The sequence below is a fragment of the Netta rufina genome, assembly GCF_964035555.1.
Source record: "Netta rufina genome assembly, chromosome: Z".
Classification (NCBI taxonomy): Eukaryota; Metazoa; Chordata; class Aves; order Anseriformes; family Anatidae; genus Netta; species Netta rufina.
Genome location: NC_140126.1, coordinates 79494918 through 79515363, shown reverse-complemented (window position 1 = coordinate 79515363; position 20446 = coordinate 79494918). Strand labels below are relative to the sequence as shown.

The 20446-nt window shown below is 54.9% G+C and overlaps 1 protein-coding gene across 1 annotated transcript; it reads right to left on the bottom strand.

Annotated features, from left to right (window-relative positions):
• Positions 1-4969: 4969 nt before the first annotated feature.
• On the bottom strand, positions 4970-19996 carry LOC311221556 (adenylate cyclase type 10-like; the record flags this gene model as incomplete). The annotated part of the gene is made up of 24 exons (XM_084305613.1): positions 4970-5077; positions 5215-5322; positions 5693-5915; positions 6163-6214; positions 6432-6770; positions 6915-7169; positions 7738-7869; positions 8524-8660; positions 9328-9611; positions 10068-10154; positions 10462-10654; positions 10885-11038; positions 11735-11787; positions 12737-12926; positions 13850-13926; positions 14457-14578; positions 14794-14985; positions 15554-15642; positions 15958-16051; positions 16514-16719; positions 16830-16973; positions 17340-17378; positions 19528-19632; positions 19888-19996. Coding segments are annotated over 24 exons (3492 nt in total), but the record flags the coding sequence as incomplete, so codon positions are not given.
• Between the last annotated feature and the right edge of the window lie 450 nt (positions 19997-20446).

Genomic DNA, 20446 nt, shown 5'->3' with positions numbered 1-20446 from the left:
TTATTGGTTGGTTTGGTTTGGTTTGGTTTGGCTTGGCTTGGTTTTGTTGTTGTTTTGTTTTGTTTTTGAGAAAGCCTGAGAAAGTCATAATTTTGATGAGGCTGAAACTCATGAGTGGTATATGGATAACTTTTCAGCCCAGGGAGGTTTGCATCTCTTTTTCCAGTGAGCTATTCATTCAAGAATAGCTCTAGAATAGTTGAGCTATTGATCAGCATCCAGGTGATTTTTTATATTGTTTTTGCAGATGTGGAGGGATGAGGCATGTGCTACAGGGTAATGGATGCAGTGGAGTTCTCTGTAAAGGTGATCTAATGTATAGTGTTGGAGAGAAGGCACTACAGTTGGTGACTACATGGAAATAGTTTTTGCTTGTTTGGAAGCTCTCTATAGGTACCTCAAAGGAGGCTGTAGCAAGGTGGGGGTTGGTCTGTTCTCCCACGTGCCTGGTGACAGGACGAGGGGGAATGGGCTAAAGTTGAACCAGGGGAGTTTTAGGTTGGATCTTAGGAAGAACTTCTTTACTGAAAGGGTTGCTAGACATTGGAACAGGCTGCCCAGGGAAGTGGTGGAGTCACCACCCCTGGAAGTCTTGAAAAGACGTTTAGATGTAGAGCTTAGGGATATGGTTTAGTGGGAACTGTTAGTGTTAGGTCAGAGGTTGGACTCGATGATCTTGAGGTCTCTTCCAACCTAGAAATTCTGTGATTCTGTGTGATTCTGTGAAGATGCAAAGCAGGGCATGAAGTGGAATGTCAGCACCAGAGCCTACCTGAGCAAGTTAAGTGATGACCATCATGTTGAAACAGAGGTTATTTATTTGAGGGACTGGTGTGGCAGTTTTAAGTATTTCCCATTTGGGTATTACAGGTGATGCCCAGTCCTCAGTGTGGGAGAATTATCCTTGGGGCAGGTGAATGGTTTGGGTAAAGGAGTGGGAGAGAGGAATCGCGGGAGGTAGATGCAGAGAATAGTCAGACTTGCTAGTGTCTCTGATAAGCACTGGCCTTGGGCAAGGTGGGAGTTGAGCAGCCTGCTTCCACTTCTCTCTTATACAGATGTTGTGGATGGAGGTCTGTAGGCTTGGTATGAGAGGCTACTGAGGGACGGTGTCTTGCCATATGAGGATGGTCCTTATCTGGCAGCAGAAGAGAATCTTGAAGGCCATGGTGCCTGGAGTGAAACCTTTCATTTGATTATTTGTAAAATGAATCTTAATGAAATACATGCTAAACATACATATCTTTACTATTTGACTCTCCACACAAATCATGCTAGACATCACTCCAGGGAAGGGAACAGATAATGTAAGGATATAAAGGAAATGGTTTTAGTGTTAGGAAAAAGCGTTGGTGTTAGCATTAGTTGATAAAGTGAGAGGAATGTCATAAAAGAGCTGGGGGGAGAAAGAAGAGATTGGAAAGCTGGAAGAGGTAGGTGAAAGGCTGGGCTCCTTCGTCTCCACCAAGACAGGGATGCCTTGTTGGTAAGCTCTGCACCTTCATCTTTTGGAGAGGAATACCTGAGATAGCATTTTGCTAGCACTGTTATCAGATATGAGCGCTATTGCAGAAAGGGTGTTTATCAAAAGCAATTCCAAATCTCATATAGAAAATAGAATCATAGAATCATCCAGGTTGGAAAACACCTCTAAGATCATCTAGTCCAGTCCCATCTGTCACCTTATTAGAAGTTTTCAACTTTGTGAAACTGTCTCAGTGAAAGTTGTTGGCAGGGCTCTTAAACAGGCAAGTGTTTGACTTTGATAGGCACCTTTCAATGTGACACAGATCCTACTCCCACTCCACCTAGGTCTCCCACAAAAAGTTATTTACAACAGAAGCCATTTTATATCTCATGGTATATCTCTACTTCCTTTGGCAGTGTGAGAAAAATCTCAATTAATTTTCTTCAGACAGGATCTTCTGCAAAGCTATTTTATTTGTGATTGGAATGGCGGAAGTCCTGTCAATTAAGAGTGCATTTTAGTAAACAAATCATAACCTTTTATTCCCTATTACCCGATGCCTGATCACCTCCCCTGTTTCCTCATTGACTGAGTACTACAGGTTCACAAGCTACTCAACACTCCTCTATAGCATATATGTACAATTTTCCTTTCTTTCTTTTTTTTTTTTTTTTTTTTTTTTTTCCAACCCTTTAATTTCTCCTTTCTTATGTTTTGAGAATTTGTGATCTTTGTTTTACTATTCTCACACTGCTCATCCTATTTTTCTCAAGCTTCTACCTTGTTCTGGAACAGTGAGGGGCCTTCTACTGTCCACTTACCTACTTTGCATTTCTCCTTGTTATGACTCCACAACTACCTTTGAATACAGAAAACTAGTTCTCTACTGCAAAAACACAACTTAGTTTCTCACAGCAGCCTTTTCACACACTCACTCACAACGGAAGTCTGTACTCTCTCTGTCTCCAAATCCTAACCCTAACTCTGAACTTTCTGTGAAACAAAACAATTTGTGGACTTTGACTGATTCCAAAGTGCTGCCCATACAGCAGGGCCCCACGTGCCCCAAGGCTCCAAGAGCCCTGCTGGCATATCATAGTGGGACTGGCTCTGGTCTGCACTCAGCTCACAACCACAAGATGTGTGCTGCTGTGTCCCCAGCCCCAAAGGCACATCCGTTGAAAGTCCCTTCACAGTCACACTAACAATGGGAGTCTGTGTTTTCTCTCTCTCCAAACCCTAAGCCTAACTCTAGACAGTGCCCAGGTCCAACACACACCACACACAGCACTTCCATGAAATGCTGCTTGCAGTGGAAGCAATTTATTTAGTAGCCCTTGATTTCCTTTGGCAGCCTTTTAATGAAATTGCTCACAATGGGAGTCTGGACTTTCTCTGTCTCTCTCTAAACCCTAACCCTAGCCCTAGACATTGCCTAGATCCAAGAAACATTGCACCTAGTGCTCCCAAGAAAAATTGCTCGCAACAGAATCTTTTGGTAGCCCTCCACTTGCTTTGGCAGCACTCTCACAACTTCAGTCACAAGGGGAGTCTGTGCTTCCTTTCTTTCCAAACATAAGGACAGGGCTAAGACAGCTCCCAGGTCAAACATTCGTCCTAGCAAGAGCTCCCATGAAAAAGTGTTCACATCTGAAGCATTTGGTAGCCCTCAACTTCCTTTGGCAGCCCTTTCACAACCGTAGTCCTAGAGAGAGTTTGACCTTTCTCTCTCAAAACCTTAATCCTAACCCTAGGCAGTGCCCTAGTCAACACCCTCTTCCAATACCCACCCCACCTAGGCTCCCATAAAATAGTGCTCACAACAGAAACCTCTTGATAGTCCTTGACCTTCTTTGGCAGAATTTTCACAAACCCACTCAAAAAGGGAATCTAGCTTAGAGCTTGGGGATATGATTTAGCGGAGGACTGTTACTGTTAGCTCAGAGGTTGGACTCGATGATCTTGAGGTCTCTTCCAACCTAGAAATTCTGCGATTCTGTAAATATTAATTCGGAGAAGTTTTAGCATCTTCCCCATCTCAGTAGCACATATGAAGCAAGGAGTGTTGCCTACATATTCATTCTTAATCCATCGCTCTCTAATTTCTAATCCCATGTTTCACAACGAGGAGCAGCCCAACGATCAAGCGCAGCAAGGACCTGGGCCAGCACCCCGGAGCCCATGTGGCCGCCTGGCACCGCAGAACTACAGCTCCCAGCACGCCTCGGGACGGAGCAGCCCACCTGACCCTGCGGGGACTCTGGAACGCCCCCCCACCGTGGCCCTCCCCTCCTCTGCTCGCTCTGCACTATGGCAGCTTCCACCGTCCCAAACTGCCCATGCTGTCTCTCTCCAGGTGCCCACACAGGTTCCGAGGGAGCCTTCAGACCGCCTCCCTGGTAAGGCAGCTTGTGCTGACGGGCCTGCTTCAGTGCCCCGCGTCTCTTGCTGGGGGAGCAAGCTCTCCTTTTCTGAGAAGAACTTGCTTCTTATTTCCAACCTGAACCTTCCCTGGCAAGGCCTGACAACCACCACCATAAGAGAACAGATGTTTTACTAAGACACACTGAGAAAAGCAGGGATGGAAAGTCAGTTGTCGGGGTGGGAGTCTTCTTCCTGAGAGGAGTCCATTCTCCTGTCCACGTTGGCTTTCATGCGAGCTGCCAGGCGGGAGAACCTCCGTCCTGCTGATGTGCCCTCCAGGCTGTAGAGGTGCCCCAGTAAGGAGAGGCAGCGGGTCTGCTGAAGCATCCAGGCTAGCTTCTTCCTCCTGACACACAAGAGAAACTGCTGAGCCCAGAGGCGCGGCTGTAGAGCACCAAACCAGACTGGGCAGGGGAAAGTGGGGTGGCAGCTGAGACACGTACACCTCCTCAGAGGAAGGGAGCTGGTGCTGGAAGGGCTGCCGGCACGGAAGTGGGCAAATGAAGAAGTGCTGCCAGGGGCAGCCAACCGCTACAGAGGGTGTGCTGGCACTACAGCATGGGGGGGGGGGGGGGGAAGTGATGCCAGGCACCAGCAGAAGGACTATCGCAACTCTGAGCCTTCTCCTCATCACGCCCTTCCCCCCCAACCTTAACCCAACCCCATCCCATCCCTTGAGGTCACTGCCTTCCTTCCCCTGTTAAGCCCGTCCTCCCTGTTCACATCTCTTCTCTGTTCCCAGCCACCCCAGCCTCATCCGAAACGTGCCAGCAGGTGCATCCCTCGGCACAAGCTGCTTTCTACGCAAAGGCCCAGGGACTGCACAGGGGGGCAGCGTGAGGCTGCACTGGCCCCTGTTTGACCCACATGTCGTGCCTTAATGCCTCGGTCCTGCTAATGAGCTATGGCACAGCTTAGGCGTGGCCTGAAGTCCAGGCAGGCCTGGGCCTGAATGCCTGGCACCAGAATACTCTTCCTTTCCCACGCTCTCCCTTCTGCTGCTTACCGAGCCTCTAGCGGAAGAGAGGGTGTTCTGTTTGTGGCACAAAGAGCACCCTGAAACCTTTCCCACAGAGACTTGACAAAGGCTCCGGCGCGTGTCTGAGGGAATCGCTTTTTCAGAAGGCTCAGCGCCTGCCTGGTCGTTTTCTTGGCCAGCCCCACGCGTCCTAGATTACAGCAGACCTGCACAGGAAGAGGAAGCCATGCAGACATGGACCGCTTTCCCAAGCCTCTCCTCCTGCAGAGGCTGCAGAAATGTATAACGGGCTGGCCATAGCAGGGACACCCCCTGCAAGAAGGGCGTCACCCTGCCGCTTTACCTCCGCTTTGAGGCTGAAGAAGGTCGCCTCCTCAAAGCAGTCTAACACAGTTGCTGTCTTCCCCATGGAGTTCCTCAGGACCTCCGCTTCGTTGAGCTTCATAAGGGCCTTTGAGCAAGCACACAGGCAGCAGGTGAGCATCGGTGCAGAGCCCCCAGCTAGCTCCACCCTTCCCTCTTGCCTCCTGTGGCACCTGCCTTAGGAGGGCCCGCATCTCCCCATGTGATCCCTGCCCTAGCACAGTGCCCCGTGGGCTCAGAGCTCAGGCACCAAGGGAGCCTTCAGACTGCCTCCCAGGTACTGCAGCTTGTGCTGACGGGCCTGCTTCAGTGCCCCGCGTCTCTTGCTGTGGGAGAGGCAAAGCGCAGGAAACAGTCCGGCTCTGCCCCCACTGTTTCTTTTGGGAGGCCCCTCAGCGGGCGTGTCCTGTTGCAGTGGACTCCAGGTGCAATGCGTGCTGGCAAGCAGGGTCACTCACCATGTAGCTGTTGGAGACGTGCAGGTAGGCAGCCGCACACTCCAGCAGGTAGTAGAAGGCTCGGGAAGCATTGCCTGTTGCCACATAGTGGCGAGCCAAAGGCATAAGCACTGATTCAATGACGGCTTCGCATTTGCAGGAACACTCGCCACCGTCCTTCTCTTTGGTCCTGCTGGGCTGCGCACTTGTCCATTTGCCCTCTGGTGGAAACCGCTCTGACGCTCTGGTCAGAGGCAGGTTGCCAGGAAAAGAAGAGAGCAAAGAGCAGATGAGCATCACCTGAGATGACCCTGCTCTCCCTACGGGTAGCAACAAACCCCTATTTCCTGCTGTCTCATCCCAGCTCCCACCCCACAGCCAGCCTCCTCCTCCCAAAGCTGGAGTCCCAGCCAGCAGCCAAATGGCAGAGCTCCATCTGTCTCCTCTGGAGCTCGCTCGTTTCCACAATCATCAGAACCTTGTCTCCTCACCTGAACTCCTCCTCCGAGAAAGCCTGCTGCGGCTGCAGGGCATTTGCACTACCTGGGAAGAAGAGAGCGTGTCAAGGGACTCCCCACGTAGCCCGGGCTACGAGCTGCAGGCTTGCAAGGGTCCTGTCGAGCAGACCCAGGGCACAAGAGCTGCGGTGATCGTCCTTGTCCCCTGGCTTATCCCTGGTGTTGGGGACCCGGTGGGCCCCAGCCTGCATGGGCCTGGACTTCCAGAGGGAGGGGGCTCCGCTGCACGGCACACAGCCTACCTTCAGGGATGTGAGTCCTGTCCTTCTTCAGGTGTTCTCCAGCGAGCACCAAGGCCTCCCAGCTGTGCCAGTCATCCTCGTCAGCAGAGCCCTGGCAGTTTTCCCCATCCTGGGGACTGGGGACGGCGAAGCGGTGGAAGGCCACAAAGTCCCCTCCGTGGCAGCTCCGGCATTTGTGCGCGTGCTTCTCCAGGAAGGCAGCACACTTGCGCTGCGTGCTGGCCCTCTGTCTCTTGGGCCACAGCTCGTAGGCTGCCTCCTGCAGCAGCGGGGCACAGAAGGCCAGAACGCCAGCCTGCTGCTCCGTGTTCTCCTTGCTTGTAGACGGCCTCTCCACCCCTGCAAGGCAACGGATGGTGGCCTCAGCCAGAGTGGTAGAGACATTCCCAACAGCCGCTGGGAATTTCCCTCTGCACAAAGCTGGTGGGGGAAGGCCTCCTTCAGCTACAGCGCTCCTGGGTCTACGTTACTGCCACCACTTACCGCTCCCTGCCTGCTGAGAGGTGGCCGGCCCCTCTCGAGCATCTTGGATGTCTCTGGGCACCCCTGTGTCCTTCAGCCACTTAAGGATGTTGTCGCTCACCAGCATGTCCAACAAATAATTCATCTGCTGCCTGGTGCAACTGGGAAGGATGTGAGCCAGCAGCTGGGTGGTAAACACTGGCCCTATGATGGCTGCAAACTTCAAAACCATCTGCTTCTGCAGCGTGATCTGGTCCAGCTCAGCCAGTGCAATATCTGTCAAGAAGAAGCAAATCGTCTCTCTCTTTTGTGTCCCGGAGCCTGAGCTTGGAGAGACTGGACAGTTCCACCACAGGAAACAGGGTAGACTTTGGCCTCTCTTCCTCAGGATGGCACCTGGTGGGCAATTGGAGCCCAGGGGAATGTCTTCAAGATGGCTCCACTCCTCTTGCAACCACAGGCCACAAGGCCCAGGGATAAGAGCTCCTCCACCACGGATGGGGAGGGCACGATCCTGCGGGTACATGCGACCCGTGATGCGACCTACCGGAGCTGAACTAGGCTGATGCCCAGCAGCGCACACAGAGAGCAGAGAGCGCTTTCAGCACCTCAGAGCTGGACTTGGAGCTCCCCACAACTGCTGTGGGCCTCACAGCCGGCCCACAGCCCGGAGGGGGACATCTGTGTCCTTAAGCACAGAGCTCTGTCTGCTCAGACCAGAGTCGCCTTCCTGGCAGGGCCCCCCAGGCTGAGAGGGTGCTTCTGCAGCATGCTGATGCCCAGCCCCTCTCTCACATGCACCCCAGGAAAGGACCCCAGCACAGCCGCGAACTCAGCCCCTCACCTTTCAAGGCAGCCGGCAGCACGGTGGTCTCCAGGCTGACATCTGCTCTGACGGTGCAGACCCTGCCACTGTTATTCCCAGCACTGGAGCTTGAGGTGGCTGAGACAATGGGTGAAGCCTCGACTGCAGAAGCTGGGAAGAGAGAGAGAGAGAGCATGAACAGGGTGGGGCAAGTCCAACCTGTCACGGTTGGGTGCGCTTCATGGCCCGCACCGAATGCGGTCAGTGAGCAGGGCAAACCGGTTTCCACTGCAATGGTTTTGTCTGCATTGCCCTTGCAACTCTTTTTCTGCCTTTGGACCAGCTGCCCAGCTGTACTGAACGAATATCCCGCAACAGAACGCAGCGGTTGCTACCTTTGACAGCGCTCCCTCCCACAGCCAGGGAAATTGCCAGTGATAATCCAAAAGGCAAAGCCCATGCAGGCTGTCCCCAGGGCAACAGCACTCTGCTTGGCATTGCTCTTGCAATTACTGCTCTTGCGTTACTGCCAAGCTCCTCAGTTCCCAGCGCCTTTGCGGGCATTTCTGGTTTTGGATTACACTTTCCCAGGTCTGACCCTCTCCTGCAGAAGGGCTTTCTTCTCGAGGGAGCTGGTGGCTTGCCAAGGTGACAGCAAGGTGTGCAGGAGCCCACACCTCAGCCAGATCAAGTTCTGTCCTGCTGCCAGATCGGACTCTGCCCAGACTCACTGGAAAGCCACAGGACACGGTCGTGTGTGTGTGTGTGTGTGGGTGGGGGGTGACGTGCAACAGCATCTAGCCAGTCCGCAACAAGAGTGCTTACCGATCAAGCCCTCCCAGTTGTCCTCTACTATTTTGTCCTGCCTCCCAGTGCTGAACAAGAGCATGTTGTTGCGACGCAGGCAGCGCAGCAGTTCCTCACAGTAATATGGGATGCCAGAGCTTCTTTGGATCAGGAACCTGGGCAGGAGCAGACCCAGCAGTGACCAACACCAGGGAAGTATGGTGCAACACAGTTCTGATGGGCAGGTGGCGAGTCACTCAGGCCTCACAGGGTAACCAGCCTCTTTGTCACAGCTACGGCTCACTTCAGAAGGGGGCGGTCCTCCCACTGGCTTGGGCGTTTGGGACCCCTGACCCTACACTGTTTGCTGGAGTCCATGGGGAAATGGTCGTGGGCAATGTCCAAAGCACAACACAGCAAGCCTGATCTTCCCTGTCCTCAGGAGCCCAGATCTGCTCTGGCAGCTGGCTGGACCCCTGCTCCTGGGAATCCCTACTGCAGCCTGGCTACATTGGTCAAAGCCTTTTTCACACCTCAGCCACGCTGAGGCTTGGGTACCCATCTCCCTCTGCTCTCCTCTCTCCTCTTCTCTCCCTTTTCCTCCCTGCCTTGCCCCCCCTCCTCTGCAACAGCAAAGGGCTGTCACTGCCCACGTGCTGCGTCCTGGGAGCTACCTATTTTTAGCTCACACCTGCTGTGGTGAGTCTTAAGGAGAAACCCAGGTCCTTGCTGGAGTCAAGGATGCTGCCAGAAGGCCCCGTGCTTCCTTTCCTGCGGGGCGACTTCCTTCCGTGGCAGCATAGGTCCAACCCCTCCGGAAGAGCTCCGTGGCCTGCAACATACCTTGCTAGATCCCTGGGGATGCTGACCACTCCAAGGTCCTGGCAGACTTTCTGCACCACAGCTGCAGGTTTCAGCTCTTCCAGATGAAGACAGCTGATTCTCTGGGACGTTGTGCTGTCTGCTGCAGCTTTGAAAAAGCTCTCCGTTCTCTCGTGGCCAGGAGCTAAGCTCATCACCATAAAGAGCGTGACGCTTTGGAGCACGGGCCACATGACAGTCCAGGAGGCAGGGTCAATGAAGTGGGCGTTGTCGATGACAAATATGCCAAATTCTCCTCCAAGGATCTGAAAAAAGCAGATGGATCTGTGTGGAGTCTGGCGGATTCTCAAGCATCCTCTAGGGGAGGAGATGCAGTCTCTCTCTCTGGAGACGGAGAATACTCAGAAGTCTCTCCCCAGCCGCTTCCCTCTTCAGAAGCTTACTGGCTTTTCATTTCTGCGAGACTTTAAGGCCTCCTGGAACATCACTTGCCCTTCTGAAGAAGGGAGCTTGGGCAAAGGAATGCAGAAGGCGTCAATCCTCCTCCAGGGCACATACCCTCCAACTTAACAGGAGGCGAGCTACGACGAGGCATATGGGGAGGGCATGAGAGGGGCTTCTGGGAGGAGGGGCTCCTGGGCCCTGAAGGGCGGTGACCCTGGCACATCGTCCTGCTGCCCACTCAGGCTGTTCTGATGTGGAGCCTGCAGCGGGCAGGGTTGTTTTCTTTCTCTGACCCAGGTAGAAGGAGGAACGCTCACCTTCTGTAGCACTTTCCTACAAGTCTTCTGCAACTCCCTTTTCCTTTGAAGGTCATGCATCTTGCAAACCTCGTCTGAGATGGCAAACTGGACAGGAAAGCAGAGTCAGAAAGAAACATCATCCTGGGACCAGGCATGCCTATCCACCAAGCTGGACGGCAGAGCAAAGCGCCTCTGCTTTTGCATGAGGTCAGCGCAAGCCTCTCTTCACTGGCCTTTCCAGGGCGCTGACCAAGACACCTGGCACATGCACAGGACATGAAGTCACCACAGACAAGGAGCCTCCCTGGACCCAGGAATCAGAACGGGGTGCTATGAGCACTGCAACTCCCAGCACAGCAGAACACCCAAACAACCACCAGACTACCTCAGGAGGCCTCCCTCTCGCTCTCACCTTGACGAGGAAAATGTTGTTGAGGAGGCAGTAACTGCTCTCTTCTATCGCCCCTTGGAGCTTGGCCTGCAGGGTGCGCTGCCGGTCCTTGCACGTTTCACCCGCCTGCAGTCCCAGGGCCCTGGCCACCAGCATACAGACGGCAGAGAAGGGCTGCCTCATGTTGGCCTTGGTCAGTTCCATGGTGACAACCCTGCGGTGCAAAAGCAAAAGGCAGTTGAGCTGCAGAAAAGGCCCCCAGTAGCCCACGCCTGCCAAGACAGGAGAGTTAGAGACTCACGCTGCCTGGTTCTTACTGCAAAGGAACGCAGGGTGCACAGTCCCGGGGGTGTGGGCGGAGGGCCAGGCACAGGGCAGAGGCATCGCAGTCTTCCACGAACGTCAGGGGACGGGCATGGGAAGGATCTCAAAAAGCCCACTTACCTGTGCCCAGTGGCCTGGCCCAGAAAGGCCAGCTCAGTAAGTAAGTGGCTCTTTCCAGAGCCCAGAATGCCTGCGTACGCCAGGATGCGCGGCTGTCCCAAAGTCTCATAGGCCTTCAAGCTGCGTTCAAAGAGGTCAATCTCCACCTCCCGACCTGTGAAGACCAACCAGGAAACAAGCTGTTGCAGCATGCTGAAAAGCAGGGCAGCATTCCCTTTTGCTGGCACGGCGGCTTCCCTCCACCATGTCAGCAAGCCTGCCTACACCCAGGCCTCCTTCCAAGCCCCTCATCTCAGAGCCGCCTGCCTGCTGGCCACACGGCGCAGCTCCTAGGAGCTCTTTCCCCTCCGCTTCTCCTCCCACAGGCAATGAGATTCAGCCAGCTGGACGCAGCTCCCCACACTGATCCAGCCCAAGACTGGAGGGCACACTTTGAGGCACTGCAGGCAGCTGCGCCCAAAAGGCATGCCAAACATCTCACTGCACCCTGAGCCCCAGAGCTCTTGCCAGCACCCTGTAGCTAAGGTGGCGTCTTCGGGCCTGTTGTGGTTTTGGCTGCGATACAGCTCCTTGTCTTCACAGGAGCTTGGAGTGTGCTGTGATGTGGTGGACTTGCCACCAAAGGAACGCCGAGAACACACTGAACTCTTGCCGAGCAGTGCTGGCACAGTGTCAAGGCCTCTGCAGTTTCTCATGCTGCCCCACCAGCCAGCAGGCTAGAGGAGGGAGGAAGGGAGCGAGCGGCTGTGTGGGGCTCAGCTGCCTACCGGGGTTAACCTCCAGCAAGGTGCACTGCTTTGGGCAAAGGGAAGCAGCTGGGGTTCTGAAGAGCGAGGACTTCTCTACCTACCCAGCAAGGGGCCATAGTCCGACCTCTTCTTGGTAAGACCCATGTCAAAGATGCTAGAAGCGGGAGAAGACAAAACATGAGTTTCACTTAGTTGTTCAGAAGCCAGGGAATATAGAGCCTGCTGTGTTAGGGGAGGAGACCCGCCGCAGGTAACTGCTTTTCTTTCCAGCAGCATGCTGTCCGGAGCATGCTCCCCGGCCAACGTTCGAGTGGACATGCCAGGACAGTTTCAAGCACGAAGAAGGCCAGCAGCCATGGCGGGACAGCAGAAGGTGTTGGGAGTCCCTCGCCAGAGGCCAAAACCAAAGAAAGCCCAGATGCGGCAAAGAAGCCAGGGTGTGCTGTTGGCTAGTAGACTGCTCTGCCACCCTGGACAAGCAAAAGAAGCCTCTTGGAAAGGAGGACCTGTGTCACTTAGTGGCTCAGGACACCAAGCACCTGGCACCTTTGGCTCAAGTCTTTTGATAGTTTTCAAGAGACAGCAACGTTAACATCCAAAAGGTCCTCCAACCCTGGCCTGGAGGGACAGCTGAGAACTGAGCAGGCAGACAGGAGGAAGAGTGGCCCAGTGGCCCACCTTTCCCCAAGGCGACATGACTGACCCAAAGCTTCCTGCGCAGAAGGAGCTGGGAAAAAATTCCTCCTTGCATCAGAATGACCTCTGCCTTAGCCTTGCACATAGTGGAGCAAACACAGGGCAGGGAGGGAGCCCAGCGGAAAGCCGCTTGGACAAAGCCTGCATGGCTAGCGTGCGTCTCCAAAGCCAGGACAACCTTCTGCACCCCACTGGCGTCACTCGCAGCTCTCTTAGCAGCAGGAGACACAAGGGCAGAAAGGCACAAAGCAGACCCATGCCAGGCCTTTGGATCTTCTTGGCCACAGGGAAGGGATGTCTGTGGGAGGCCAGGCTGGTCTCTTGCTGCACAGCTCCTCTTTACCGGTCAAGGTTGCACCCTTGGCTTCCCCTTGTGGCCCCATCCAGATGGCTCGGAAGACACTCACCACTTGTCGGTGATCCCCACATATTGATAGATAGCGCCGGGATCTGTAACACCTTTCAACTTTGTCTTCGGCAACTCCTTGAAGAGGTAACTGGGCAGGCGAGAGGCCTTGTAGGTGTCTTCATCACAGGACACCAGCCTGGGGTAGTGCACCATCAAGCGGGCACCCAAATTCACCTTATGGCCAATCACTGCCGTGGAGAGAGAACACATTGACATGGTTAGGAAAGCAGCCTTGCCCCACCCTTTAAGGCCAAGGGCTACTTCCCCTTGCTGTCCATAGGTGCATGCCTAGTGCACTGCACCAATGAGCACACACAGCAAAGATCTTTTAATTAATTCATTATATAAATATATATATATTATATAATTAAATATTTTATTATATAACTCTGCAGAGTCAGGTGCCTGGCGATCTTCCGCAAAGCCAGCACACCTCTGACTTGAATCACCGTTACTTGTACACAGCAAACTTGTGAAAGCTATCTCTTTGGGTACTTCTGATTGGCTATTACAGCTCACCTAACTTATGTCTCCTGAGTTTGCACATTACAGAGAAAGAGTGGGGGCTGGGGAAGTGGGGACACATCAAATCCCACATTAGCATACGTTAGCATTTTGATGGGTACGATTTTTAATACGTTTATGACCCTTAATGAGCAAAAGGTTACTACAGATTAGTCTGGAGCTGTTGTTCTCCTCCTTGTTTTCACCTTTTGTCCCTTATCTCCCTTGCTGCTGCTAGCTCAAGGCTACCTGTCTCTCTGTTCCCTTATTCTCTCACCTAAAAGACTATACAAGCTATAGAAATACTACACAAGCTACAGGACTCTCTATATTCTTCAAGGTTTCCTTGTTTTTCCCAGCTTTGGGACTACACCCTCAGGCACAGGTCAACCCCGCAGCAGGGCAAGCTGACCCAGCGGGAACCGCAAGTCTCTGAGCCCATTCTCCCACCTCAGGTCGAGACCTGTGACATCTGGGCCGCTCTCGGCAGGCTGTAGCATATGTGCTTGCCCCAGCCTTCCCATCTCTTCATGACTGATGTGTGTGTGACAGGTGTGCTTAAGCACACCCACGCCAGCCTCCCACTCTTCAGACTAAGGTGCGGTACCTGTATGTTCAGCCCTCTCCGGATGGCCACAGAGGCCGTAGAACATCGTCCCGCTGGTGACCCCAATAGACATTGCCCTGGCACACAGGGAGAGAAGTGCAAATTCAGTGGTGCCCCAGGCGCAGTCCTGCTCGCCCCGCTCTGCCACTTCCCACGTCTCCCCTTGGCACCAACCAGGGACACCTGCTGTCCCACAGCCGGTGTGTGCCTCGGGGACTTGGAGAGCTCAGGACACCACACACAAGGGACCTGGGGAGGGTGCACGCAAGACGACTTGGACCCTTCCCCTGAGGCCCGATGGCTATGACCTGCAGCAGGCCACAGCCCCTCTCACTAGTGGAGGAAAGCAGGTGCTACCCACAGAGCACCTACAATGCCAGCGACTTTGAGATTAGGCCAGAACCCTGTTCCTGGCAGGCTGTGCTTGGAGGGACTGCGCCTGGCTGCAGTGAGCTAAGCCCAGGGGCCACCTGCTGCCTCTCAGGGTGCTGCCTCAATCCTGCCAGGGACAAAGGAGGCCAAGCCAGGAGGCCACGTCTCTTGCTGGTCAGCCCCCTTGCGCTGTCCCAGGCAGCACGCATGCCCTGCAACACCGCCACACACTCACTCAAGTTTCCTCAATGATCTGGAGCACGTGCTGAAGATCTGAAGAGCGCTGTCCAAGGCACGGGTGCTCTCGTCACGCAGCTTTGCTCCAGACATTCCGAACACACAGAGGAATGTACAGCCCTGCAGAGGACAGATGCAACACATCTGGTTACAGTGCCTATGGCCAGCAGCTAATGCCGTTCCGTTGCAGTCGCCAGGGAGACCAGTAGAGCTGCAGGTCAACACAAAGCCACAGAGGACTGATCCCACCAGCAAGGCAGAGCTGCTCCTCAGTCCCTCTCCACTAAACAGACACAGGCCACCCTCTGGGGGTGGGATTGCTCCCCCACGCTCACCTTATCAAACAGAAGGCTTTTGTTGATTTCACCCCCGTGAGGACTGATGATTGTTGAAATCATCCTGTTGGCATCACGGAGGCCCCTCTGAAGATCCAGTAACCTGGCCTCTGCAGAAAACTGCAGCTGGATAAAGAGGCTGGTGACTGGCCGTAGCTCAGACCACAGGTGCAGCGGCATATCCACGTCCAGCTGGAAGTGAAGAGCACGACAGCTTTGCCAGCCTGTTCTCCCGGCGGTTCCTCTGGGCCCGTGCCACGTACCGAGGGAGAGCAGGCATCTTGGCAATACCAGGTACTACTGGAGGAAGGGTAAGTCCCCTGCTCGGTGCCAATCGCAGGCCAGCCTGCGGCAGGCAGGTCATAGCAGAGTCATAGCACAAACGACAGAGGGGAATGTTCCAGCAACACTGCATCTTGTGGCAAGTACAGATGCGAGGGGCGACCCTCTGGCACGTCCCAGGGACTTGAGCAGACTCGCCCCCTTGTCCTTGCCTCGTGCCCACAGCACGTCCAGAGCAAGAGTCATGGAAAAGACAGAGGCAAGTCCACCTCCTGCCACCCGTGCCTCTTTGAGGAGCAGCACAAAATGGGCAGTTGCCTGGCACGTGCAGCACCAGTAAGCCTGGCATCAGGTCCCCTGGGTTCCCGCCCCAGGGTGCTTTTTCTTCCATTTGTCTGTTTTCACGAGAGCTCCACCCATGCAATGCACACCGTCTTCTGCCCTCCCAAAATGCAGCCTCCAGCAGCAGTGGCCTTACCTTCCTGAGAGGAGCTGCTGGTATGTACTTCTGCATCTCTGCTGCCACTTTAGGACCATTGGACACGAGAAAAGCTGGCCTTAGGTGCCCTAAGGGAAGCAAACGCAGGCCTTCACTGGTAGGACGGGACTAGAAGGGGGTTGAAAGACGGGGCTGGCACTGGGCAAAGCAGAGCAAAGATTCTTTGGCGTTTCCTCCTGCTCCCCTCTGCAGCTGCTTGGCCAGAGCCATCCCCTGGAAGGAGGGGATGGCAGCGACAGCCTCAGCTGAAGCACAGGAGGGACAAAGGCACGAATGCTGACTGAAAGGTGGAAGAGGGCAGGGGGAGTTCCTCCCTGGAACTCTGAAGCAGGCAGGCCCCATTTTTCCAGCCAGTCTCAGAACACGGTGAAGCAGGGACTCACCTATCCTTTCCAAACGCTGCATCTTCGCGTGTTGCTCAAACTGGCCTGCAGCATCTTGGTGTTCTGATCCAGACATGTGCTCCATCCTCTGAACCTGCAGACACGCAGAACAAAAGTACTGCCACTGGCCTCCCCAAGGAGCCCCGGGAGACACAGCCCGCCCCTCCACTCTCACTTTCCAGAGAAGGGCAGAACCTCTTGGTGCAGCAAGCCCACCTCTCTGGATTTTCAGCTGGGACAGAAGTGCCTCTTCAGAAGGACCAGAGCCACGCAGGCATCACCCAAGCATGCCCCAGCTCTCCAGGACAGCTGCGCGACCCACGGGGGACATTGCTGGTGGGGCCCACACCCTTCCTGTGCTTCCCTCGGCCAGTCACACCAAGCAAGCACTACCCAGAGCTACCCCTGAGGTGGAAGGGCAACTGCTTCAGCTCTCTACCAACCCTTACAGCTACAACTCTCTCCACGTCCAGCGCCTCAGCCTTCTGGCACCTGCCTCCTTCCCTCTCAGGTGCAGGTCTTCAGAGAGGCTCTAGAGGCCAACCCGTCCACCTACCTTCAGAACCCGTTTGCCACCAAGAAGCCTGGTCTGGATCTTTTCCTGCTCACACAGCTTCCAGCAGGTGGGCGAGACAATCACTTCACTTTTAACCGCAAGGTTTTGGGCATTCATAACTTCCTCCAGGGCCTGGCTGCAGATGAAGTACTGCTGATGGTACCTGTCTCCAGCAGCCAGTACGGTCATTTGCCCTGCGGAGATCCCTGGGGAGAGAGCAAGAAGCAGCATTGACACCGGGGAGCAGAAGCAGTCAGCAGCACTGGAGAGTGCCAGGGCTGTGCACGTGGCACAGCTGACCCTGCAGCGCCCATACCTATCTTCAGGTGGAGCTTCTGACCCACGTGTGTGTCACGACTGCCATGCTTCTTCTGGATTTGTTGGCAACACTGCAGCACCAGGCTGATGGTCTGAGGCAGCTGAGCTTCTGATGCTCTCCACAGCACCAGCACAGCATCCCCTGGGGAAAGTGAGGGGAAGGGGAAGGCTCTCCTGAGGGACAGCAGCAAGTGGCCAGCCGGCGTGCAGAGGAGGACGGGCTTGTGGGAGGGCATCCTCCTGAAGGACAGCACCCTGGCCACAGGGACCCCTCCCCTCTGCCAGACCAGCCACAGCACCAGCCAGGGCAGCAGGGCAAGAGGGTGGGTGGCGGGGGGACCCTCTGCCCAGCACTCCTCCGCAGCTGCAGCAGCCCAGGGACACCACCGGAGGGATTGCTGCGTGGCCAGAGAGCTGCTCCATCAGGCCAGAGCACAGAGCAAGCGGCTCCCGCGGGAAACACTGCACAGCAGCAGGACATGGAAGCAGCCTCCTCCTAAGGACATACCTCCAAACTTCAGGATGTCTCCTCCAAAATCCAGCACAACTGTGGAGAAAGAAGGGAAGGCAGAGTTATGGGGCACCTTCTTCCGGAATCCGTGGGGCAAGCCACCTGTAGCCACAGCCCTGGCCCCTGTACAGCGAGTTGGGAGGCCACACAAGCACAGTACGGTGCAAGCTGGAAGGCACCTCTGGAGAGTATCTGCTCCAGTCCCGCACCCCATCTCCACTCAAGCCGAGCCACTCAGAGCCACCTGCCCGGGGCCACGTCCAGACGCCTGGTGAAGATCTCTGAGCGGGGACACTTGCAAATGCTGCCAAAGTGGTGGCCACCACATGCTCACGGTCAGAGACGTCCCCCAGGATAAGGGGCTCAGGAGGGCCACACACAGATGTCAGTGCGAGCCTCCCTAGGTCACTGGCACGCTGGCACTCACTGGATGCCCCCAGCCTGCCTGCGGTCCTAATGGCACCAAAGCGGTGTTCCATCGTGGAACTGGAACGGTCTCTCTGCAAGCACAGAGACAGATGCTGAGAAAGCAGGTGTCCCCTTGCTCATACGATCAGAGAATGATCTAGGCTGGAAAAGGCCTTCAAGATCATCAAGTCCGACCATCCACCTAGCCTACTGAGTCCCCATCACTAAACCATCTACCTTAGTGCCATGTCCACACATCTCTTAAATAGCTGCAGGGACTGGGACTCCATCGCTTAACTGGGCAGGCTGCTCCAGTGCTCAACCACAACCTCCTTGAAGAAATTCTTCCCAGTACCCAACCCAAGCACAGCCTGCCCCAAATCGAGAGCCTTTCCTCATGGCCTCTCTCTTGTCACCTGAGAAAAGAGACCGACTGCCTCTGCGCTGCAGCCTCCTTGCAGGGAGGTGGGAAGCGCAATGAGGTCTCCCCTCAGCCTCCTCTTCTCCAGACTAAACAACCACAATGCCCTCAGCTGCTCCTCGTAACTCTTGTTTTCTAGACCCTTCAGCAGCTTTGATGATCTTCTCTGTACACACGCAAGCAACTCAGACATCCTTCTCGTGGTCAGGGGCCCCGAACTGAATGCAATATTCGAGGTGTGGGCTCACCACTGCCGTGTCCAAGAGCTATCACTTCCCTAGCCCTGCTGGCCACACTAGTTCTCATGCAGGCCAGAATGCCATCGGCCTTTCTAGAGACCTGGGCACGCTGCTTGCACATGTTCAGCTGGCCGCCAAGCAGCAACCCCACATCCTTTTCTACTGGGCACATTTCCAGCCACCCTTCCCCCAGGCCTATGTGGCTGCATTAGGTTGCTGTGCGCCAAGCGCAGGACCCACCACTTAGCCTGGTTCAGTGGCATGTGACTGGACTTGGCCCAGCCTACCTCAGCAAAGCCTTCCCACCCTCAAGCCAGTCAACCGTCCCGCCTAACTTGGAATTGTCTGCAAACTTACTGATGGAGGGTGCATTCAATCCCCTCCTCCCTCCTGGTCACTGATGAAAATGTTAAACAAAAAAGGCCCTGGTAGAGTGCCCTGGAGAAGGCCACTGGTGTCCAGACACCAACTGGATTGAACCTGGATTGAACTCCGCTTGCTAGGACTCCTTGAGCCCAGCCGTCCAGCCACTTCTTTACCCAGCAAACAGTATGTCTGCCCAAGCCCTGAGCAGCCAGTCTCTCTGGGAGAATACTGTGGGCAGCAGTGTCAAACGCTTTATAAAAAGCCAGGCAGACAATGACCAGAGCCTCTCCCTCCTCTACCAAGTGGGTCACCTTGTCGTAGGACATCAGGGTAGTCAGGAGGCACCTAGCCTTCAAAATCCCACGCCAGCTGCTTCTGATCCCTCCATTGCAGGCATGTGCCATGTCACAGCACTCAGGATCACCTGCTCCGTAACCTGCCCTGATACTGACATCAGGCTGACGGGCCTGTAATTCCCTGGAAAGTCCTTCCAGCCCTTCCTGTTGCCTGGAGGCACGTCTGCCAGCCTGCAGTCCGCTGGGGCCTCCCTCATCACAGTGGGCAGCAGAAGAGACCTGCTGCGCTCCTCCCTTGCCACGGGAGCCCCACGGCTCGCACTGTCCCCCCAGGCCACAGTGAGCTCCACAGCCCTTCCAAGGAGGCAGGAGCAGCTGGTGCAGCAAGGCTGCCTCTGCCCTCCGCAAGCAACCTCAGGGCCCCATATACAACAGCCTGGCAGCATGGCTCTTACCCTCCAAAACGTCGCTCATGTAGTCATTGAGTGTTTGTGCCAGCTCGTCAGCACCTCTGTCTGTGCCGCTCTGCTGGACACACTTCTCTGACAAAGAAGTGAAACCTGCAGGAAGAACAGGCAGAAATCAGGACATGTCTACGTGGGCCACAGGGCCTGGCAGCCAGTCCCATGCTGCCAAGCCTAAGCGCCTGTCAGTCGCTGCATCGCAAGAGAAGCCAATCCGTGCTCTCTTTAGCCATCACAGCAGGAGTCCTCAAGAGCGACAAGATAGCTGTGCCATCTACGGGCCAGGGCCCCCGAGGGCCTGGTGTGTCCCAATGGCTCGTTTCCGGGGAGGCTCTACCGTGCCCAACCCACCTGAAAAATCCGCTAAGAACAGCACTCCCACGATAAGCCTGGGGATCTGGCTGTCCCAGGTGAAGTCCTCAGAAAGAAGATCGGGGAGGAGCACGCTCCTGTTCTCCATCTCAGAGTACGGGTACTTCCCCTCCCAGGCAGATGCTATGGTCAGTGCCCTGTGGTACCGGGGTACCTCAGCAGAAGACAACCATGCCCAGCTGGGAGGGAGGAGATGAAGACCCCTCAGCACCGGACGGTGCAGTGAGCCTGGGGCCTTCTTGAAGGACAGTTTGGTCTCTGCCACCATGGGTCATCACAATCACCTGGTTGTGATGTCATTCATAGGTCATCGCTTAGTGGCTGCCCTCCAGCAACACGGTGGGCTAACAGTGCCATCCTCCATAGATCAATGCCTGCTGAGCAGCAGCCGCTGTGACCCCGTACAAATGTATAGAGCTACTTCTTCCAATGAGGTTATTAAAAAAAAAGGAAAAAAAGTACAAATAGGATTAAGACTGGAAGAGGGTAAAGAACATTCATATATTCATGACAACATTCACCACCAGAACCTTCCAGA